The sequence below is a fragment of the Myxocyprinus asiaticus genome, chromosome 21 (genome assembly GCF_019703515.2).
Source record: "Myxocyprinus asiaticus isolate MX2 ecotype Aquarium Trade chromosome 21, UBuf_Myxa_2, whole genome shotgun sequence".
In the NCBI taxonomy this organism is placed as follows: domain Eukaryota; kingdom Metazoa; phylum Chordata; class Actinopteri; order Cypriniformes; family Catostomidae; genus Myxocyprinus; species Myxocyprinus asiaticus.
Genome location: NC_059364.1, coordinates 36,657,645 through 36,680,314, shown reverse-complemented (window position 1 = coordinate 36,680,314; position 22,670 = coordinate 36,657,645). Strand labels below are relative to the sequence as shown.

At 38.0% G+C, this 22,670-nt stretch overlaps 1 protein-coding gene across 3 annotated transcripts in view; it reads right to left on the bottom strand.

The window, feature by feature from the left end:
• Positions 1 to 22,670, bottom strand: part of LOC127412164 (thyroid adenoma-associated protein homolog) — a 128,706-nt gene that overhangs the window by 60,156 nt on the left and 45,880 nt on the right. For all 3 annotated transcript variants that reach the window (XM_051648306.1, XM_051648308.1, XM_051648307.1), the window contains exons 26-28: positions 22,239 to 22,330; positions 6,456 to 6,545; positions 1,588 to 1,719 (exon numbers count right to left, since the gene is read on the bottom strand). In XM_051648306.1, coding sequence (XP_051504266.1) covers positions 1,588 to 1,719; positions 6,456 to 6,545; positions 22,239 to 22,330 — 314 coding nt within the window. The remainder of the gene's footprint in view (positions 1 to 1,587; positions 1,720 to 6,455; positions 6,546 to 22,238; positions 22,331 to 22,670) is intronic.

Sequence of the window (22,670 nt, the reverse complement as noted above, 5' to 3'; positions counted from 1 at the left end):
GTATGCACACCTGTACCGAATGTGCTCATGTGATTGTCATTTAATGAGCTGATCTGAAAATGAAAGCAATTACTGACAGTTTATGTAAGAAATGCATCATTATCAGGACCACAAGTTTCAGCAGAAGTTTTTTTACACTTGATGTTCTTCATTGTAAAAATATATCAGTTAATTTTAAGAGTAAGCTTGCTGGTGAAGCATCATCGTGTCAATCTAAGCAAGAGCTGGTGTGGTTATCCGATAAATTTACACATGTGGCCAATGTTTAAATATTTTTTTTTTTTATCCCTTTTCTTCCCAATTTGACATGCCCAATTCCCAGTGCACTCTAATTCCTCATGGTGGCACAATGACTCACCTCAATCTGGGTGGTTGGAGGACAAATCTCAGTTGCCTCCGCTTCTGTGACAGTCAGCCCGCACACCTTATCATGTGGCTTGCTGAGCGCGTTACAGCGGAGACCTAGCGTGTGTGGAGGCTCACGCTATTCACCGCGCAATCCATGCACAACTCACCACGTGCCCCACCAAGAGCGAAGACCACCTTATCGCAACCATAAGGAAGGTAACCCACATGACTCTACCATCCCTAGCAAACGGTCCAACTGGTTGCTTTGAAAGACTGGCTGGAGTCACTCAGCACACCCTGGATTCGAACTCGTGATTCCAGGGGTGGTAGTCAGCGTCTTTGCTTGCTGAGCTACCCAGGCCCCTATGTGGCCAACGTTTTTGACACAAAAATGACAAATTACTGAAAGAAACTTGTGTTGGTAGTGAAAGCTGGTAGTTTTACTCCATAAAAAATGCTCTCTAGAACAACATACTTTGGAAAACGATGATATTAGGGAACCGGAAAATTAAGTTTTCAAACAAATATATATTAGTGTGGACGTGGCCTAAGAATAACATGTGGACGTGGCATAATTATTCTGTATAACTTTGGAAAGTTGAAGATTTTGCATCAGAAGTGCACCTAAGATATCTTAAAATGCTGCCTACATAGGAAGCTCACTAGGTTTTGGTAAAAAGGTTTTATTGGTTTTGGTATTTTACTTGAAAACTGTGCTGAAATTGTAAAACATCATCATCAGTTCTAAATGGGATTTCAAATGGTGTTGGTCGATGTGTGTAGCAAGCATCCATGCTGAGACACAGAGCCAGAAGCTGTGTCATCAGAGCCAGCAGTGGAAGCAAGACTTCTCCACCCTTATTTTGAGGCAAAACAAACACCATCCTGCTATTGTTTCTTTCATCCGAGCACATCTTTTGCTCCCCAGCTGAAGGAACACAGTGTTCCGTGACTCACTGGAATGTGAACGGGAGCAGAAATGGCAGATTTACTCAGCAGTGCACGTCTAGAGGTTACAGATAAATTTATTGCAGAATAAATCTATTGCAGGCATGGATTCACTGAACTGAAGGATGGGAGGATGTGCAAAGGAAGCAGACTGAAAGACTGGATTACTGAGAAATAGCTGAATTAGGTCAATATTTTATTTTTAGGTTGAGAATTTCAGGGCATCCCACCAACTAACCTGCATTATATTTAAAGGCAAACTATATTGTGTAAAGGTATGTGTAAGCTTACCTGATGATTAAGGGCATGAAGGGAGCTAAGCCCAGAGGGGAGGATGAACCATCCATAGGAGACGGGTAGAGACGTCCTAAAACCAACAACAACAAGAAAAGACTGGGGTGCAGTTTGACTTGCCCTGAATCACTGAAAAAGAAAGAGAGAAATACATACAAGAGCTAAGTCACAGGTTACATTCAAAGCACCTGACTGCTGACTTATCCAACATACTTGTCTTAATACTGACTAAACTAATTAACACAACTTCCTTAACTAAATAATTGCCTGACAGACAACTTGCATAACTTACTTGACTTGCCAACTTACTCAGCATACACGGTTTACTGTACTTCCTCAACCAACCAACCAACAAACCAACCAACATGACTCACATGCCAAACTTATTAAACTTACTTATTACTAGCATAACATACTTACCTAACTTACTGACTAATTTAACATAACTTCCTGAACTTGCATCCTTGACTTACTTCCTTAACTATAAATAGCATAACTTCCTAACTTCTTAAACCAACATAACTTTCTTTAACTTATCTAACAAATAACTTACTAAACACATTTACTTAACTAGCTCAAATTGCTGACTAACAGATACAGCTATGAGAATGAGGCTGGGATCAAGGTCTGTTACAAACTGCCCCAACTTATGACTAGCACAACATACTTAACCTTAATGACAAATTTAACACAACTTCTTTAACTTACTTCCTAAACTAGCATAACTTTCTTTAACTTATCAAACGCAACTAACTAGCTACACTAATTTAATTAAATAGCTTAACTTACTGACTGACAGGTATAGATATGAGAACAGGGCTGGGATCAAGGTACATGACAAACATTAAAAACTTCCTTAACTTACTTATGACTAGTATAGCATACTTAACTACCTTACTGACTAATTTAACAAAATGTCCTGAACTTGCTTCCTTGACTTACTTCCTTAACTATTAACTAACTATTAGCTCTTGTTGGGCACTTCTCACGCACTTTGGAAATTTCAAGCATTGTATAGCCTTCATTCCTCAAAACAATGATTGACTGATGAGTTTCTAGAGAAAGCTGTTTCTTTTTTGCCATTTTTGACCTAATATTGACCTTCAGACATGCCAGTCTATTGCATACTGTGGCAACCAAAAACAAACACAAAGACAATGTTAAGCTTCATTTAACAAACCAAATAGCTTTCAACTATGTTTGATAAAATGGCAAGTGATTTTCTAGTACCAAATTATCAATTTAGCATGATTACCCAAGGATAAGGTGTTGAAGTGATGGCTGCTGGAAATGGGGCCTGTCTAGATTTGATCAAAAATGACTTTTTTTTTCAAATAGTGATGGTGCTGTTCTTTACATCAGTAATGTCCTGACTATACTTTGTGATCAGCTGAATGCCACTTTAGTGAATTAAAGTACCAATTTCCTTATGAGACAGCAAAATCTGTACATTTTTCCAAACTTCTGGCCGCCAGTGTAGTTATGAGAACAAGGCTAGGATCAAGGTCTGTTGCAAACTGCCCCAACTTACTTATGACTAGCACAACATACTTAAACAACTTAATGACAAATTAAACACAACTTCTTTAACTTACTTCCTTGACTTTCTTCTTTAATTATTAATTAATATAACTTCCTTAAGTTACTTCCTAAACAAACATAACTTTCACTAACTTATCTTACACAATTATTTTACTACATGTTAATTTACTTACTACTAGCTTAACTTACTGACTAACAGATATAGATATAAAAAAAGGGCTGTGATCAATGTACAATGGGCTGAAGGATTCAGAATCAGCTATCAGCCACATAAAACTTCAATGTAAGACATGCACATATACACATGGTCATCATTAAAAAAAAACAACAGCCCTTCTATTCCCTTCTCTCTCTTTGCATATCTGCACAGGGCTGTTCTTTTTCTGAGAGCACAGCGGAAAGAGAGGACTTTTGCCAGAGCAGACACCAACAAAAAAAAAAAACAAAAAAAAAAAACAGACACACACAAATGTTAATGACTCATAACTTTCTATTACTCGCAGAGGGCCAAAATCTGTTCTGTTCTCTATAGGCCGTGAGGTTTCCATGGTGCAGCTGCCAGCTGTGGATACGCTTGTCATTATTACATCAAACATGGCCGATCTCCCCACCAAAGCCGTCCCAGGAGCCTGAAGACCCCGAGCCAAAGAACAGGAAATGCTATTTCGCTAATCAGGGCCCGGGTAATGTGTTTAGAGTCTGATTTCAGTCAGGCACAGTGCAGGACAGCCAAGACCCTGAGATCATCTCCAAAAATTGAAACGTGTTAACCTCACACACATTCAAAAGAAAATGCTGGAAGGAGTAATGCAACTTACTTCCTTGACTAACGTCATCAACTTACCAACCAACAAAACATAACACAACTAACATAACTTATTTTACAAGCTAACTTAACTAACTTTCTCAACTTAGCTCCTTGAGATACTTCCTTAATGACCATATTAAATGTAAACCTGACTAACATAACTTACTTAACTTGCTGACTAATTTAACCAACTTCTGCGACTTACTTCCTTGAGATATTAACTAACATAATAAACTTAACTAACAAACTTCTTTAAATTACTTCACTAACATAACTTACTTTACTAGCAAAACTAACTTAATGACTAATTTAACACAACTTCCTATACTTAGTTTTTTGAGATATTTCATGAACTAACATAATAAACTTAACGTAACTTCCTTAACTTGCTTCCAAAACTTGCATAAATTCTTTTGACTTATCTAACATAACTAATGTAGTAAACTAATTTACGTTTCTTAACGTATTGACCGACGAATATGATAACAGGGCTAAATTTAATGGACATTCAAGAGAAAACAATGGAAGAGGGAGTGAAAGAGATGACCAATATATAGTTAGTAAAAAAATAAATAAATAAATAAAAAGACTGGAAGCCAATGTGAGATTAGCAAAGTGCGTGAGCTGGAACAAAGAGAGAGTTCAGTCCTGGCTCCACTTGCCTCAGTCTTTTCATCTCATTTCATCTCTGGTGCATGTCCAACTGAACCCTCTCAGTACTCATTTCCCATGTTAAATGTTCAAAATGTTTATAAAACCACTATGCAATCGTTCAGGCCAAGGAAAATTATTAATGACGATTTTGTTTGAGGACACTCTCACATGCTCTGCTCCGAAACCTAGTGAGCTGCCTGCTATTCATACTGAACGCGTTCTTGGACTTAAAAATGTCAGACGCAGTGCAATGAATAGAACAGAACGCAGGTGTCTCAAAGATTTTTCACATCTGAGACGTCAATCTGCGAATCTTATCACGTGGCTTACTGAGGCTTGTTGAGCGTGTTACCGTGGAGATGTAACGCGAGTGGAGGCTTCACGCTATTCTCTGCGGCATCCACGCACAACTCACCACGGGCCCCACCGAGAGTGAAAAACCACACTATAGCGACCACGAGGAGGTTAACCCAATGTGACTCTACCCACCCTAGCAACCAGGCCAATTGGTTGCTAAGAAAGCCTGACGGGAGTCATTCAGCACGCCATGGATTCGAACTCGCAACTCCAGATGTAGTAGTCAGCATCTTTACTTGTTGAGCTACCCAGGTCCGACGACAATGTGATCTTCATGTTGTCTATTTTTTCTTTTTTTTAGCTCCAAACATGCTTAAAAACATTTATTTTGAAGGGTGGTCCAATTAATGTGCATGCACATTCTAGAGTAAACAAACTCTACCAAAAAGGCGAATGGCTTTTTTAACTGAAAGGTTGGACTTCCATTTCTACAGCCGGCATATTGACTGGTACAATTTCTCCCATTCATACTTCTACAAGTGGTCTGCAAGGGAGACTCGATCAACAATTTATTTCAACAGAGTTGGGTATAAGCAATATAATTCCTAAAAATGGTGCCTACGTAGGTAGCTTGCTAGGGTTTGGAACATAACCTAAGAATTATGGTTTAGTTAGTGGACACGGTGCTCATAAAATCTTATCATGAACCACTTTACATATTGCAGAGGGTCAAACCATATTCCAGCAAGCCCACATGCTTAATGCAGCCTGCATCCAGATAAACGTAATGCTCTGGACTGAACTTCAATAGGAATCACTTCTTGATCATGATAAATGGCGTAATTTTACCCTGCTCTCCCGCCAGATAACCCATGATGATCCTTTCTCATTTGGTAAAGGTGGGTGGCACGAGGACATTGATGATTTTTCAACCTTTTCAAAGTTCTCTCTACTCTTATTTATATGTGAAATGATTTATCGGCCATATAAAATATGAGCGTTGTGGAGTCTGACTGGCTTGGCAAGCAGAACACTGAGAGACTAGGCCGTGGGAAAGAGTCAGACCTTTCTAAGCAAAAAGAAGAGAACAGCAGACTAAAAACGCATTAGAATAATTTGATACATATTAAGATAATATTGGCTCAAGGGCCTCTTTCGCAATGTGTGTGCTATTTGGAAGACTGTGGCGAAATTAAATGAGGGAGATAAGAGAGTAACATGTTTTCACAGTCTCTGAAGAGCGTGGTCTGGATCCAACATGGCCATCACTCCCACACACAGTTTCCTTATCTGAGGTATCTGAGCTAGGAATCTGTCCATAAGTATGTTCAGGCGTGCCTAATAGGTCTAAAGAGGTTTGATGAGCCACTTAAACAAGCTTAAATAAGGGCCCCAGAGAAATTAAAGCAGGGTGAGAAGAACTGGGTCCATTTAGCGAATGCTGGAACACTTCAACTGTTAAACAACATCCGACACAAATTGCAGCCACATTGCGGGGTTCCTGTGATGATATTAGAGGAACAAAGCGTGCAACACGCATGCACAAGTGCATGCATGTTCTCACCTGTTGACTGAAGCTGCAGCTTCCTGTAGCTGACTGAGGAGGAAAGGATAGAGGGTGGGAAAACGAGTAAAAAACTCTCTGCCTGTCATCCTGTCAAGAGAAAAGAGAGAAACAGACAAAGACATTGCGTAATCAGTTGAGTGTGCCCACATCTGTCACAAATAACAAATAAATTATATTATTCTTACATAAACAGGAAACAAGTGTTGATATGCTGCAAAACTCCTATTGTAATCAGTATCTTGGTTTCCATTAAAAATATCTAAACATCCCAATATCAAGTTCTGTCATTATCCACTCACTCACATTTATTGTTCCAAACAACATGCTTTTCTTTCTTTGGTGAAACTCAAATAAAACATTTAACAGAATGTTGATGAGCATTGAAACTTTGTTTCGTCTCGCCAAGTTTGATGTCAAACGACACTGGTTTTCGAGTGTTTCGTCACCAACACAATTCATTTGAAAGTCTTGAACTGAATGCAAGCACGAATGCTTTTTGAAAGCGAAGGCGAAGGGCAAGATTTTTAATGACTTAAACTTGACAACTAAATCAGGTCATATGGAATACTTTTATGCTATTTTCATGGTGCTTTTTGTCTTTTTAAAAGCTTGACAGCAGAAAAGAGCTGCTTAGTCATTGTGCAGAGTTAGCGGCCGTTCAGACCAAATGCCTTTTTGCACAAAAAAAAAGCAGCTAGATTTAGCAAAACGCATCTAACAGAATGCAGGAGTTATGAGACGCATTGACATTCCTTTAAACCTGACACTGTGTCCTAACCAGCTACAACAGCGGCACTTGACGAGCGACAGACAGATTTCTTGTTGCTGGAATCTTATCACATTACGTCAGGTTTGGATATGGTGTAACACAGTGTCTAAAAAAACTAGGTGCTTCTGTGTGAGAAGCTGAAAAAACAGCTTGACTTGGCGCAACATTCAAAGACATCCATGTTTAAATGAAAAACAGTTGAAAAACAGTGCGAAAGGATGCAAAACGTGTTCGCTGTGAACAGACCCTTAGTCCTTTTATGTTTCATGGAAAAAAGTCAAATGGGTTTGGAATGACGTGAGGATGAGTAAATAAAAAAAATAAAAAAACACAATAGATTTCAATCATGTTGTTGTTGGCATGTTACTAAGCTAACTATGTGATAGTCTTATAAGCATAACAATAAAATATAGCTGCAAGCAGCGATGATGGGCCCAAGCACCATGGGTCCATTTCCACCCAGTGGCTTTCGGAAAACAATGCATGATGGACATGCATTTGGTCAAGTAAACAAGACAGACACCTTGTCTTACCTTCTGCTCAGACATAATGGTTAACAACTTTGATGTGTGTGGCAAATGGTTGGGAACCGAGAACCGGTTCTTGTCCATTCTTTAAAAAATACCGGAATCGTATGATCTTCGTGACTTTCGGTTCTGTAAACGGTTCTCCAGTGTGCACATTTCTGCCGATGTGACTGGAACACCGTCCTCATATACTCTGACAGTGTTTCCAGCAGCACATCTCTGCCCTCTTCTGACTCTACAGCGTAAAAACACACAGTTCCACCAGTGTATTTAATTCCCAATCGAATGAGTCTCGATCCAGCTTTTTTTACCGCGCAAAACATATGCGCTTCCGTGACAGTTCGATTCCCAAAATAATTATTCAAAGGAGCCAGTTCTTTTGAATCAACAGCGCAAAACATATGGTGCTTCCAGTATACATGTAATCTTATACTGATGTGCAAGTTATGAATATCCATCTCTAAATTAAATAAGAACTGCTGAAGACTCACAAGCCAAGTACAACATTTGGCTACAAAACACAGTCTAAACTGTCTCTGGAATTATTACTGTTTATTTAATGATGACCTATGTCTCTATAAAAATCAAGCAGTGTAGCTACTGACTGGTTGTTCATATGACAATGTATAATTAAAGATTAAAGATAATTAAATACACCCGAATACACTACATCATCATAGAATTTGATCCATTGCCATGACAACACTTTTCAAGATATCAAGAATCCCTGGGAAAACAATTTTACATCAGCGGTGTCTTGACATTATTTTGAAGCGATTATGATCAATGTAAGAGGACTATTTCAAAGTCTGTTGTAAGTGCCACACTTCCTATTTCCAGTTGGTGGTTCTATGACCATGACCCACAGTAGCCAAATGCATGTGATCAGCCCCCATTACCAAGCATACAGCTCAATTTTTTATCTAAATCACACAATACATGCAGAAGATATGAAACACTTCCTGTTTCCTATTTTTTGCCATTAATTTATTGCCTTACCATGGCAACACTGTCCGAAATATCAAAAATCAGTTTGCAATTTAGCACCTTCAATGTCTTGGCATAATGTTGCCTATATTTGGCGACAGTCACATGAATACCCAAGGAATAAAAAATGGCCGACTGCCTGTTGGGCGGAGCTAATAACTGAGTATGAAAGTTGTTCGGCTTGATGAGAACTATATATGTACCAAGTTCGGTGACTGTAGGTGAAAATGGGGGAGATACAGAGCCCCCTTTACATGCCCATTTTCAAGGGGGTGTTACAGAGCCCCCCTGCATGCACGCCCCCCCAAAAAAATTTGCCCAGCCCTAATAGCCGATGACTCTGATATGTGTGCAAAATGTCATGAAATTTTAAGCATGCTAAGTGCCTCAAAAACACCCAAATATAGGAAGAAAGGAATAATAACAATGAATGTGTTGCCATGGCAACAGTATTTAAGATATCAAATATCCCTTTACAAATTTACATCAACAGTATCTTGACATTATTCTAAAGAATTTTGAAGCAATTCAAGTAAACACAAGAGGGCTATTTCAAAGCCTGTTTAGAGACATCCTTCCTGCTGCCAGTTGGTGGCGCTATGACCATGACCCATAACAGCTGCATCAATGTGATCAGCCCTCATTACCAAACATACAGCTGAATTTAACATAGCATAAATTCATAGCATACGACTGCTATGTTGATCGGAACTGCACCCAAGAATTTCACACACCACTGCACTTGTGTATATGGCTGTGTGACAATAAATGTGATTTGATTTTATTTTATTTGAATTTTCACCAAAATTACACAATGCACACAGAAGATATGACACTTCCTGTTTTCAATTTTTCAGCATAAATGTATTGCTTCGCCATGGCGACACCGTTCAAAATATCAAAAATTTGTTCACAATTTAGCAACTTCAATGTCTTGGCATAATATTGCCTTAATTTGGTGACAATCACATGAATCCCCTAGGAGAAGTATTCAAAAGTTCAGGGCCTGCAATTTTCAAAAAATGCACATTCAACCCAAAATGACTTCCTGTTGGGCGGAGCTAATGACTATAATTTTGAAAGTTGTTCGGCTTGATGAGAACAATACATGTAGCAAGGTTGGTGACCGTAGAAGAAACTGACCCCACCACTTTGGTCAAAAGGTTGTGCTACAGATCTCCCAGGCCACGCCCATGTGTTAACTTTTGCTCAAGCATAATGGTCAACAACTCTGATGTGTGTGCAAAATATCATGAAAATTCGAGCATGCCAAGTACCTCAAAAACATGTGAATATACATAAAAAAGAATAATGACATTTAATTTATTATTGCCATGGCAACACTTTTTAACATATCAAGAATCCCTTCAGAATTTTAAATCTGTACTGTCTTGACATTATTCTAAAAAGATTTGAAGCAATTCAGGTAAACATAAGAGGGATATTTCAAAGTCTGTTTAAAGTGCCACACTTCCTTCCACCAGATGGTGGCTCTACGACCGTGACCCACAATAGCCACATCAATGTGATCAGCCCTGCAAGGCCAAACATACGGCTCCATTTTAATGTAAATCACACGATGCACACAGAAGATATGAGACACATCTTGTATTGCATTTCTTTATGTTAATTTATTGTGTCGCCATGGCAACACTGTTCAATATCAAAAATCCGTTTGCAATTTAGCATCATCAATGTCTTGGCATGATGTTGCCCACATTTGGTACCTGTAACATGAATCCCCTAGGAGGAGTATTTAAAATTCCAGAGCATAAATTTTTCAAACAATCCAGACTTCCTGTTGGACGGAACTTATGACTGTCAGAGCGAAAGTTGTCCGGCTTGGTGAGATCTATATATGCACCAATTCTGGTGACTGTAAGTGAAAATGGGGGTGCTACAGAGTCCCCCATACATGCCCATTTTCAAGGGGGTGCCGAAAAGAAGAATCCTTAGAAGTACAAACATAAACTACCCCGTAGGGGAAAAAGGTAATCCAGGCTGGGGCAGAGGAATGGGGAAAAGGACTGACCGGACCAAAACAGGAACCAGGGAATGTACATAAACATGAACAAACTGGAAACAGCCAACAGACAAGACCGACTGGAACATACAAGACGAACTGGCACTGGACAGCACACACGAGGAGACTAAAGTAGGGAGACAAATCAACAGCTTACAAACAGGGCAGGTGAAACAGATAAACTAATAATGGGCAAACAAGGAGGCGGGTTATGATGCCAGACAGAGAGACATGCGGCGATACAGAAACAAAACAAAGCCACGTGCCCTTACCAGACAACAAAACACTCGAATGGCATAAGCGCACATCGCCAAGACAATGAGGCAATATACGCTCATGCCAACCGACAGAACAGACGAGAGAATGTGTAGCAATGCCAAACAAAGTGATGCCACACATTACCACACTAAACAAAGCCTGAGTGAACAGGCGACAAAATGAGACAGGACACCTGTGCGAAAGTTCGGCCACAAACACACCCGACACCTCAGACCCGAAGTGACCAAACCTCAGCACAACGTGAAGACAGCTTGCGACCCGGATGCGCAGCGCAAAGTGAGCGCAACGCGTGATCGCGATCACAAGAGACAGAACAGATTATTTATGCGAGTGCTTCCTGCCAAGGTGACAAGCGCAATGCACTCACACCAGTACAAGACATGACATGGAACATGAGTGCCCGGATCCCGATACCATGCTCCGGACATAAGACACGAGACCGACTGAAGAGCACACGGCAGGGAAATACAAACCCGAAGCTGTGCGCTCAAACAAAAACAGACAGAACATGGAGCATGTGTGTCTGGATCCTAACACAGACCAAAACCAAACCAGACAAGGGAGTTAGAATCCAGACACCATGCTCTAGACAAGAAACAAGACAGACCGAAGAGCGCATGGCAGGGAAATCAACCGAAACTGTGCGCTCACACAAAGACAGACATGGGACGATGCCACGGTCTTGTAACACAAAAACCCAGACTGACAGAGTGACAGGACAGTGACAGCAATAAGTTTTGCGTGCCCCCGCAATAGTTTTACATTCCATTGCAATAAGTTTTGCTTTACCTTGCAATAAAATAACCATTGTTTTACTACAGTAACCATAATATTCATAGTGAAACCATAGTGATAAAACAGGAAAACAAAAACTATGGTAATAAAAATCATAATTTTGTGGTTATAATGGTTTAAATATACAATTATCATAGTTTAACTATGGTTTTACTATAATAATATTATAGACTGTAGTAATGGCAGAAATAATTTTTCTATAGCAATATTGTAGTAACCATGACTGTTATAGGCTTAACATTTTTTTTTTGGCAGAAACTAAGGTTTTACTATAGTAATACTGAAGTAACTATGAAAAGTTAGTTAAGCAACCAATTTTTGGCAGAAATCATGGTTTTAAAACAATATACTGTATCCAAATAGTAACCATGGTTTTACTGTAGATTAACCATGGTAATTCTTGTGGTTACTTTGGTTTTAATAATATATAATAGCCACAAAATTATTATTTTTAGTACCACAGTTTTCATTTTCCTGTATTATTAAAGTTTTTACTACAAATATCAAGGTTAAAATATGGTTACTATAGTAAAACCATGGTAAATTTATTGCGAAGGAATGCAAAACTATTGTGAGGGCATGCAAAACAATTTCAGAGAAAACAGTTCCCGCCCTGTCCTCTAAGGGGCTCTGCATTATACTCTATTGTCATTTTAGGATAAAACTATTTGAGTCAAATTAGAGGCATAAAAACAGAAAAAACATTTTCAGTTAAATTCAAATGTATTTGTAAAGCACTTCTTAAACAGCATTAACTACTGCCTTACAAAACCCACTGAAGGAGCTAAAGGCAACAATGGCAAGAAATTAGGGCTGTTTATAGAATAAAACATACATAGATTAATTTCATGATTTCCAAGTCTTTAGAAAGCAGAATAAAACCATTATAATATCAAATTCAGTAAATGTTATTATTATTCATTTTGTATTTATTTTGGATAGACACTAAAACGTACAATAAGGATGTCTGAAAGCATCTAAGCATCTTATTTTTATTTTATTTTTTTTATTTATTTACAAATTTACAGCTTTGGAAATGTAAAATATTGACAAATCCATGAAAAATATATTTGAATACATAAATATATAATAAATACATTTGTAATTTTGTACTGTGTTATTGATATTTTAGATCCCGTCACACTACCACAACCTCTAAACATAACCACTTTTCAACAATATAAAAACATGTAACAAGTAGATTAATGTAGTGACAATTTTTGTTACAATATATTAATATATATATATATATATTACAGCCGCTTTGTGTGAGGTGGGAAGTGGAATTTCAATTATTAATCACTGTAAATCTTCTCCTGATCCACACCGTAACAGCGCTTAATCTCAGTTTTTCACAATTCCTGACATTTAGTAGTAAAAAATATTCCTTGTCTTAGGTCAGTTAGGATCTCTATTTTTAGAATGTGAAATGTCAGAATAATAGGAGAGAGAATTATTTATTTTAACTTTTATTTCTTCTATCACATTCCCAGTGGGTCAGAAGTTTACATACATTTTGTTAGTATTTGGTAGAATTGCCTTTAAATGGTTTAACTTGGGTCAAACATTTTGGGTAGCCTTCCACAAGCTTCTCACAATAAGTTGCTGGAATTTTGGCCCATTCCTCCAGACAGAACTGGTGTAACTGAGTCAGGTTTGTAGGCCTCCTTGCTCGCACACACTTTTTCATTTTCTATCAGACTGAGGTCAGGGCTTTGTGATGGCCACTCCAATACCTTGACTTTGTTGTCCTTAAGCCATTTTGCTACAACTTTGGAGGTATGCTTGGGGTCATTGTCCATTTGGAAGACCCATTTACGACCTAGCTTTAACTTCCTGGCTTATGTCTTGAGCTGTTGCTTCAATATATCTACATCATTTTCCTTCCTCGTGATGCCATCTATTTTGTGAAGTTCACTAGTCCCTCCTGCAGCAAAGCACCCCCACAACATGATTGGACAGGCCACAACCATGCTTCACAGTTGGGATGGTATTCCTAGGCTTGCAAGCCTCACCCTCAAATGTAATCCTTCAAACATAACGATGGCCAAACAGTTCCATTTTTGTTTCATCAGACCAGAGGACATTTCTCCAAAAAGTAAGATCTTTGTCCCCATGTGCACTTGCAAACTGTAGTCTGGCTTTTTTATGGAGGTTTTGGAGCAGTGGCTTCTTCCTTGCTGAGCAGCCTTTCAGTTTATGTCGATATAGGACTCGTTTTACTGTGGATATAGATGCTAGTCTACCTGTTTCCTCCAGCATCTTCACAAGGTCCTTTGCTGTTGTTCTGGGATTGATTTGCACTTTTCGCACCAAACTACATTCATCTCTAGGAGACAGAATGTGTCTCCTTCCTGAGCGGTATGATGGCTGCATGGTCCCATGGTGTTTATACTTGCATACTATTGTTTGTACAGATGAACATGGCACCTTTAGGTGTTTGGAATTCGCTTCCAAGGATGAACCAGACATGTGGAGGTCCACATTTTTTTTTTCTGAGGTCTTGGCTGATGTCTTTTGATTTTCCCATGATGTCAAGCAAAGAGGGACTGAGTTTGAAGGTAGGCCTTAAAATACATCCACAGTACACCTCCAATTGACTCCAGTTAGCTAATTAGCCTACCAGAAGATAATTGGCTAATTGCCTAAAGGCTTGACATCATTTTCTGGAATTTTCCAAGCTGCTTAAAGGCACAGTTAACTTAGTGAATGTAAACTTCTGACCCACTGGAATTGTGATATAGTCAATTAAAAGTGAAACAATCTGTCTGTAAACAATTGATGGAAAAATTACTCGTGTCATGCACAAAGTTGATGTCCTAAACGACTTGAAAAACTATAGTCTGCTATTATGAAATCTGTGGAGTGGTTAAAAAATTTGTTTTAATGACTTCAACCTAAGTGTATGTAAATTTATGACTTCAACTGTACATTGCTGAATATGGCAGTCGCAAACGTTCACGAGACACTTGAGAGCCAATGAGCATTTGACATCACTACCGTAAAACTATTGGTCGTAATACTTCTTGAATTTTGAAAATGAAACCAACGTGGGTTGACGGTTACGCTGGCGCTATGGAGATTGTTGAATAAAAGGCTTGAATTTGGGTCTGTTCTTCACAAAAAGCAAACTGATGATTTGGACCATAGCTAACAAATTTATGGATTAAATTTTATGGATTATTATTATTCTTTTTTGCATATTCTGAAAACTCCTTTTGTTTCCCATTGCAAACATAAATAAAATTAAATGCTTAATAAATGATTTAAGGATTACAAAGTTTTTATTCATTTTTAACATTTTAAAGTGTAGTCTTGGTTAAAGTGATATAATCCATTAAAACGTTGTATAGGGCAGCAGAAATCACACAGAACTGAATTAAACCATTAAAATGTCATATTATGTCAACTGCGTTAAATAAATGTGATGGCATTTAACTAATCTCACTGATTATAAATGTAATTAACTGATTAATTCAATGAATTCAATATTAATCAATTCAAACAGTTCATGTAAACATTTGTACGTTTCTATAGCTGTTAATACGTAAAATTATGATGTTTAGATGCTGTCAATACGTCAGTATTGTACGTTTCGGTGTCTATGCAAATGTAAGAGAATGTACGTTTGCTAGACCCAAACTTTACATAAGAATACATACAAATTCTCATGAGATCACATTGGAGAGACAGCGAGAGAGAAGAGAAAGCAGGAGAAAGACTGCAACCTTTAAAAGGTCTGGTTTGTAAACCACTTCCGAAAGTCTGAGCTCTTTACAGCTCAATAAAGCTCTCATTAGCTCAACCTCAGATGGTGTGCTGCGGGGACAGGGCCCCTGTTTGTTTATTCCTTAGAAAGCGGCCTGGCTGGAAAACAACATGGGAAACACATTCCAAGACAAATGTGTATGTGTTAAAAGGAATAATTGACCCAAAATTGAAAATTATGTCATCATTCACTCACCCTCATGTTTTCTTATGTGTAACACAAAAAGGAGAAGTAAGGTAGAATGGCAATTTCACTCACTATTCGCTTTCATTGTACTGAAAAAAGATGCTATGAAAGTGAATTGTGAATGAGACCAGCATACAAGCTTTTGTTCCCCACTGAAGAAAGTCATATAAGTTTCGAAGAACATGAGGGTGAGTAAATTATGACATAATTTTCATTCCTGGGTAAACTGTTCCTTTAAAAAAGCGAAAGACAGACAGCGGACATGTATATGTGTGTGACACATAAACGTATCTTTATTTAACTAAGACTCTGTTTAAGATAGACCTTCTAATTAAACACTTTTTCTTCGTGTCTTACTGAAACAGCCCATACAGGGCTAACTTTAGCTCAAGAGCCAATATTTCATCCAATATTACATTTGTCACCCGGCCACATGCTCTATGCTAACAACAACAACAGACACACACACACACACACACACAAACACAAACACACAAACACAAGCTCTGACGTGGGCAAATTTGGTTAGAGTAAATCATGATAAAATCTAGCATTCTTTTGGTATGGATTAGTGTCATCCTGACAAAAAAGAAAAGAAAATCCATGTCCATAAATACAGTTTGTTGAGCTATAACCACAGTTCATTTGTATAAATATTTACATTCACAAATACAGTGGGGTTCATAATCCTGAGCCAACTAGTGACTATGTTGCATTTTCGTAATTTAATAGTTTGTTTTCTTCATTACAAATTATTTTATCAGCATAACAATTTGAGTGAAAAGTTGACAGTGAAAAATGTATATGAATTCCAGAATGTATGTATGTACTATACATCCAGTATGTGTGTGTATGTGTGTGTATATATATATATATATATATATATATATATATATATATAGCAATACCACATGAGCAAGAGTGCGATATGGCCCTATATCAGCACTGCTGTGAAAACAGCACCATCACTATTTGAAAGTCATTTTTGATCAAATCTAGACAGGCCCCATTTGCAGAAGCCATCACTCCAACACCTTATCCTTGGGTAATCATGCTAAATTGCTAATTTGGTACTAGAAAATCACATGCCATAATATCAAACACAGTTGAAAGCTATTTGGTTCGTTAAATGAAGCTTAACATTATCTTTGTGTTTATTTTTGAGTTGCCACAGTATGCAATAGACTGGCATGGTCAATATTAGGTCAAAAATGGCAAAAAAGAAACAGCTTTCTCTAGAAACTCATCAGTCAATCATTGTTTTGAGGAATGAAGGCTATAAAATGCTTGAAACTGCCAAAAAACTGAAGATTTCATACAAAGGTGTACACTACAGTCTTCAAAGACAAAGGACAACTGGCTCTAACAAGGACAGAAAGAGATGTGGAATACCAGATGTACAACTAAACAAGAGGATAAGCACATCAGAGTCTCTAGTTTGAGAAATAGACACCTCACATGTCCTCAGCTGACAGCTTCATTGAATTCTACTCGCTCAACACCAGTTTCATGTACAACAGTAAAGAGAAGACTCAGGGGTGCAGACCTTATGGGAAGAATTGCAAAGAAAATGCTACTTTTGAAACAGAAAATCAAAAAGAAAAGATTAGAGTGGGCAAAGAAAAACAGACATTGGACAACAGATAATTGGAAAAGAGTGTTAAGGATCTTAACCCCATTGAGCTTTTGTGGGATCAGCTAGACTGTAAGGTGCGTGAGAAGTGCCCGACAAGACAGCCACATCTATGGCAAGTGCTACAGGAAGTGTGGGGTGAAATGTCACCTGAGTATCTGGACAAACTGACAGCAATGTCACAAATGTTCTTATTCGATAAGTGCAATAGAAAACGTTCTGACTCTTTAATATTAATTTTACATCTGAAGCTTTGTTTAAAATTGTCCACATTTACTTCCACAATTAAATTAAATTTTGAATATCAGATTTTCAATATAGATAAAACTGTATGCAAAAAGAGTTAGGAAAAAGAGTTACATGTGTGTGTGTGTGTAAGTAGGCGGGTTTGGGTGGTTTACGAGGACATATTTTTAGGTTACAAACTGGTAATTACAAGGGTATTTTGCTATAAATGTGGTTATGAGGACATTTCTAGTGTCCCCATAATTCAAATCACTTAAAAAAACAAAAAACAAAACAAAAAAAGTTTTTTGTGAGGGTTAGGTGTAGGGTTAGGGGATAGAATCTATAGTTCATACAGTATACAATGTCTATAGAGAATCCTCATAAGGATAGCCGCACCAACATGTGTGTGTATGTGTGTGCGTGCGTGCGCGTGTGTGTGTGCGTGTTTACAAGATCAGGTTGCACTAGACATTAAAACCACAAGCACTGACCACACGCTAGACTACAGTATTTCTTTAGCTAATTTGTTTATCTACTGAACAGTACAGTCAAAACGCAGGACATCAGAACAACAGGAAACAAACATATTTTTCGTATTTTGCATCAGCTGACCTTGATCAGCAAAGGAAGGTTTGAGGAGCAACAAACTATCTGTCTGTCCAATCTGATTCTGATGAAGCGAAAATGAATAAACAATGTTTTCAATTCAAAAGTGGCTAATCAAGCTATTACGAAGGCACACGTTTATAAAAGGTCAAATTAGTTAAAATTATGCAAGATGATATCAGAGGCGTTAGTTTTGTTTATGTGCTTAATTTACGCACTACTGAAATCATAATAGCACGTATAACAAAAAGTTATTATAACACTGATGAAGACTGATGTGTTTTGTTTATCCAGATGGATATCAAACATTTTGTTTTCATCTTGTTCAAACAGAGCAAAGAAATGAACCTTGTACATTTGGTTTTGTTTTGATCGTTATAATTGTTATAATGCTAAAATCCAGATCAATTCAAACATTTTTGCAAAATATTTGTCTTTGTTGTAGACTGTTTTATAGTTATGCAAAGCATCAAAACTAATGTCAAACACATGTTTGAACAGCAAAACCAACCCAACGCAAACATTTAAATTTACGCACACAAGAGCGCAGCTACTAACAAACACTAAGATTTGATAAACCAATGCCATTACAGGCTATAAAACTCTCTGGCTTTATTATTTAGGTATAGAGCCTGTAATAATTTGGTGTGTTTGTGTTCGAGTCTAAAAGGTCACAGTTACACACATCCCTTTTTTCTTCTCTATGACTTTGTTCTGAAAGGAAAACTAGCTTACAACTTACCGAATACTATGCAGTATACAATGTATACTGCCTAATATATAGTATGTGAAACAGAATGCATTGTTATCACATGAACAAACTGTTTTTGTGCATTTTAAGTCCAATTTTGTGTAAAATGTCTCGATTTTTGGCAGCTTGATCAAATGAGTCAACAGACATGTTAAAAATTGTGGCTGATATTATTTCCAGAACATTCATGACACTGGAAATGCAAGAACTGTGGGAATACAGTACTGCGTGCAGTGTACTCTATATACTTCATATATTTGCATATTATGCACAGTAAACATTCTCTATACTGCAGCAACAGTGAGTAGTATGGTAGTGTTATTCCGAACAGCCTTTGAGTGTGAAGACACAACTAAAGACTGCTTGTTGAAATGTTTTGCAAGTACTTATCAGCACATAAACACAACTCTTGCACACACAAACACTAACTTGCTGTGAACAGAAAAAACAAGTACGCAGAAATAAGACACGCAAGAACAAAGTGTGCAATTACTCACACATGCAAAAAAAAAACTAAAGCACACATGCCAATAAGAAATAATCCAGAACCATTCTAGAAAAAAAGGCTTGGAGAGATTGTGCAGATAAAGTGAAAGCAATTTAACAAAACAACATTAAGCAAAGGTTGAATGACTATGTGATTATGACACAGCTTTTTTGAGTTTTTTAGCAAATCCCAGGGTAATCTGCAAGTGAAATGCCACAGTCAGCTGACCTGTGACCACATGGGCTCTTTGAAGTGTGAGGTATTCCGATGCGCTGGCTTGTGTCATAATGGCACGCAATTAAGTCTAATCAGCACACCAATTAATCAAAACAAACCATGAGCTCATGAGTGAGCGATTATTGCATCTCAACGAGGCCAGAGCCACTCCTCTTTAGTCTTTCCTCACTGCAGCCATGACCTCTCTGTGTGCAACCCCAGAATGCACCAGTACATTCTTGCAACAACTCACGCTCCACTGGTTTGGATGAGATTAGAGAGTTGACACACAGCAGTCACCACAGCAGGAGGTCCCATCACGGCCCACCCGCCCGTCCTGTGGTTTCCAGGGATCAGGAGTCACGGTCAACCCAGTCACACTGGAGGGGAATGGCGCTTGACAACTGAATCACTTGTGTTGTCAGCTAATAAGGGTGTGAGCAAGATGAGTGCAAGTGTGTCAATGTTTGTGTGGCAAATGCACTAAACAGATGCGCCACTTTTAAGCGTGGTATTTCAGCCCAAAGCCCTGCGCCTTATTCACTTACCCCACGATCAAGTTAAGGGGTTTTCAAAGTCTTAGACAGTGAGCCCCATCTCTGACAAAATTTACGAGACGGCTTGTATTTGATTCACAAACATCAGACTTTATTTCTTATTATGTGAATGAAACCATGTGTTACGTCGCAGCCTTTTGCATTTAAATAACCACATATGACCATATTGCTTTTTTGATGTTATTTTGATTGTGCAGCCCTGAAGGATCATGAAATTAGTCTACTGATGCACTCTTTATGAAACTTAATAGCCAAAAAAAAAAAAAAAAAAAAAAAAAAGCACATTAAAATCATCACAATATTGCTTAATTTCATCAGCAAAATTGTCACAATTATATTGTGAATATTCTATACTTAATCAAGCCCTAGTGCAAACATGCCTTAAATTAGGCTTATTATATTGTACATTGCGCCTTATTCACAAAATTGTTTGCCTGCCGCAATTTACATTACGGTATTAATGCCTGTGGAAAACAGGCGGTAAACAGAATTTTATAATACAGAGATGTTCAAATGATGGCAAAGAACATTATAATCTGGCATATATCCAGAAGTGCAGTGTAGTCAAGTGCACTTTCTGCATTTTTAAGAGTCGATTCAGATGTTGTACTGTTCTAGTACAGTTTGCCAGATGGCGGTAATCGAACCTAACACACAGAACTGACCCACAAGATCGGGAATTGCACTGTGCAAACTGCATTTGTCATGATATTTTATATATTATTTGGATGTGCATGTGCGGTTACCTGATTTGCAAAGTTCCTTTATTTAATCAGGTGCTAAAACAACACATATAGCATGTGCAAAATAATACTATCAGTGGGTGCAACACATTCTTTTTGAATTGTCCTATTTGTTTGTGCATGAGAGCTGGAGAAAGATGTTGTTAGCATTCTCTCTATTACAAAATAGATAAATATGCATGGAAGATAAATGGTTAGAGCGTTAACCCCCGTGCACAAGCAATCTCAACTCAAATGCCTTTCAAAGCTTACGATGAAGAGTTGAGGCTATAACAGTGACAGAGGGAAAAAATAAGTCTTTGCGAGGAGGATAAACGTGGGATGAGGAGAGAAAGTTAGAACACCAACAAATAAAGGCAAACATGGAGTTGGAAGGAACATCCAGAACATTTAAGGGGCTGGATGTTGTCAGTGCTCTGTAGGCCAACATAAGACAGAGATTGATGACTGGAATGGAAGACTGGAGAAAGAAAAGGCATAGAATTGCAGTGCCCCCTAGTGAACAACCCCTCACAGAGCAGGGCCACACATGAGAACTGGCCTGATCAACAACCTAAAGGCCTATTTACACAGAGAGTGAAGTTTTGCTGCGCCAAGCCTTCAAATGTTTTACTTGGCAAAACAAAAACACTCACTGATAATTAAGATTAAAGCAAAAAGCCATGAGGGGTCGTGTGTTATAGTGATTTTACCACGGGTAAGGGGAGTTCTTAGACACGACACAGAGTGCCTAAAACCAACCCCCTTAACCATGGTAAAATCATTGTAACGCACCGCCTCTCATAGCTTATTGCTTTTATAAAACTGTAGGAACAGCAATATGATAAAAGAACCCAATGTTCACAAAATAGTTACATTTATTATTAATAAAAATCTGATTAAACAATTCTTCCACCGAGTCATATACAGTAGTATATTAAACAAACTGTACGCTGTTTACGGTTGTCAAGCAATGTAACAACTTGGCACATTAATATAAAAGTTGTGGTCACTGATGTGACTTTATCAGCGGCTTTGAATGTGGTTCATCCAATCAGAATTTAAGAGGTGGAACTGCCTGTTTTTGAAATACATTTCTGAATCATATGTACGGAACTGGCATATTATTGGTCTCCACTCTTGGTGTGAAAAAGATCTTGGAAGTTTTTGCAGGGGCAGTGTAGAGACTGTGTCATGGGTGATATGCTACAGGAGAGGATGTTGGGAAAGACAGTGAAGTCACACCTGTTCTTTTTGGAGTGTTCATCCTTTCCTTTCTTCACCCCGAATATCCTTGTAATGAGAGTGCTGAACAGAAGAGTCGAGGAGTTCCTTACCTGGAAGGAGAACAGGGAGGAGAAACAAAGTGACATCTATCAGAATTTTGATCAAATCTAGACAGGCCCCATTTCTAGCAGCCATCACTCCAACACCTTATCCTTGAGTAATCATGCTAAATTGCTAATTTGGTAAGAAGTCACTTGCCATTATATCAAACACAGTTGAAAGCTATTTGGTTCATTAAATGAAGCTTAACATTGTGTTTGTTTTTGAGTTGCCACTGTATGCAATAGACTGGCATGTCTTAAGGTCAATATTAGGTCAGAAATGGCAAATAAGAAACAGCTTTCTCTAGAAACTCATCAGTCAATCATTGTTTTGAGGAATGAAGGCTAT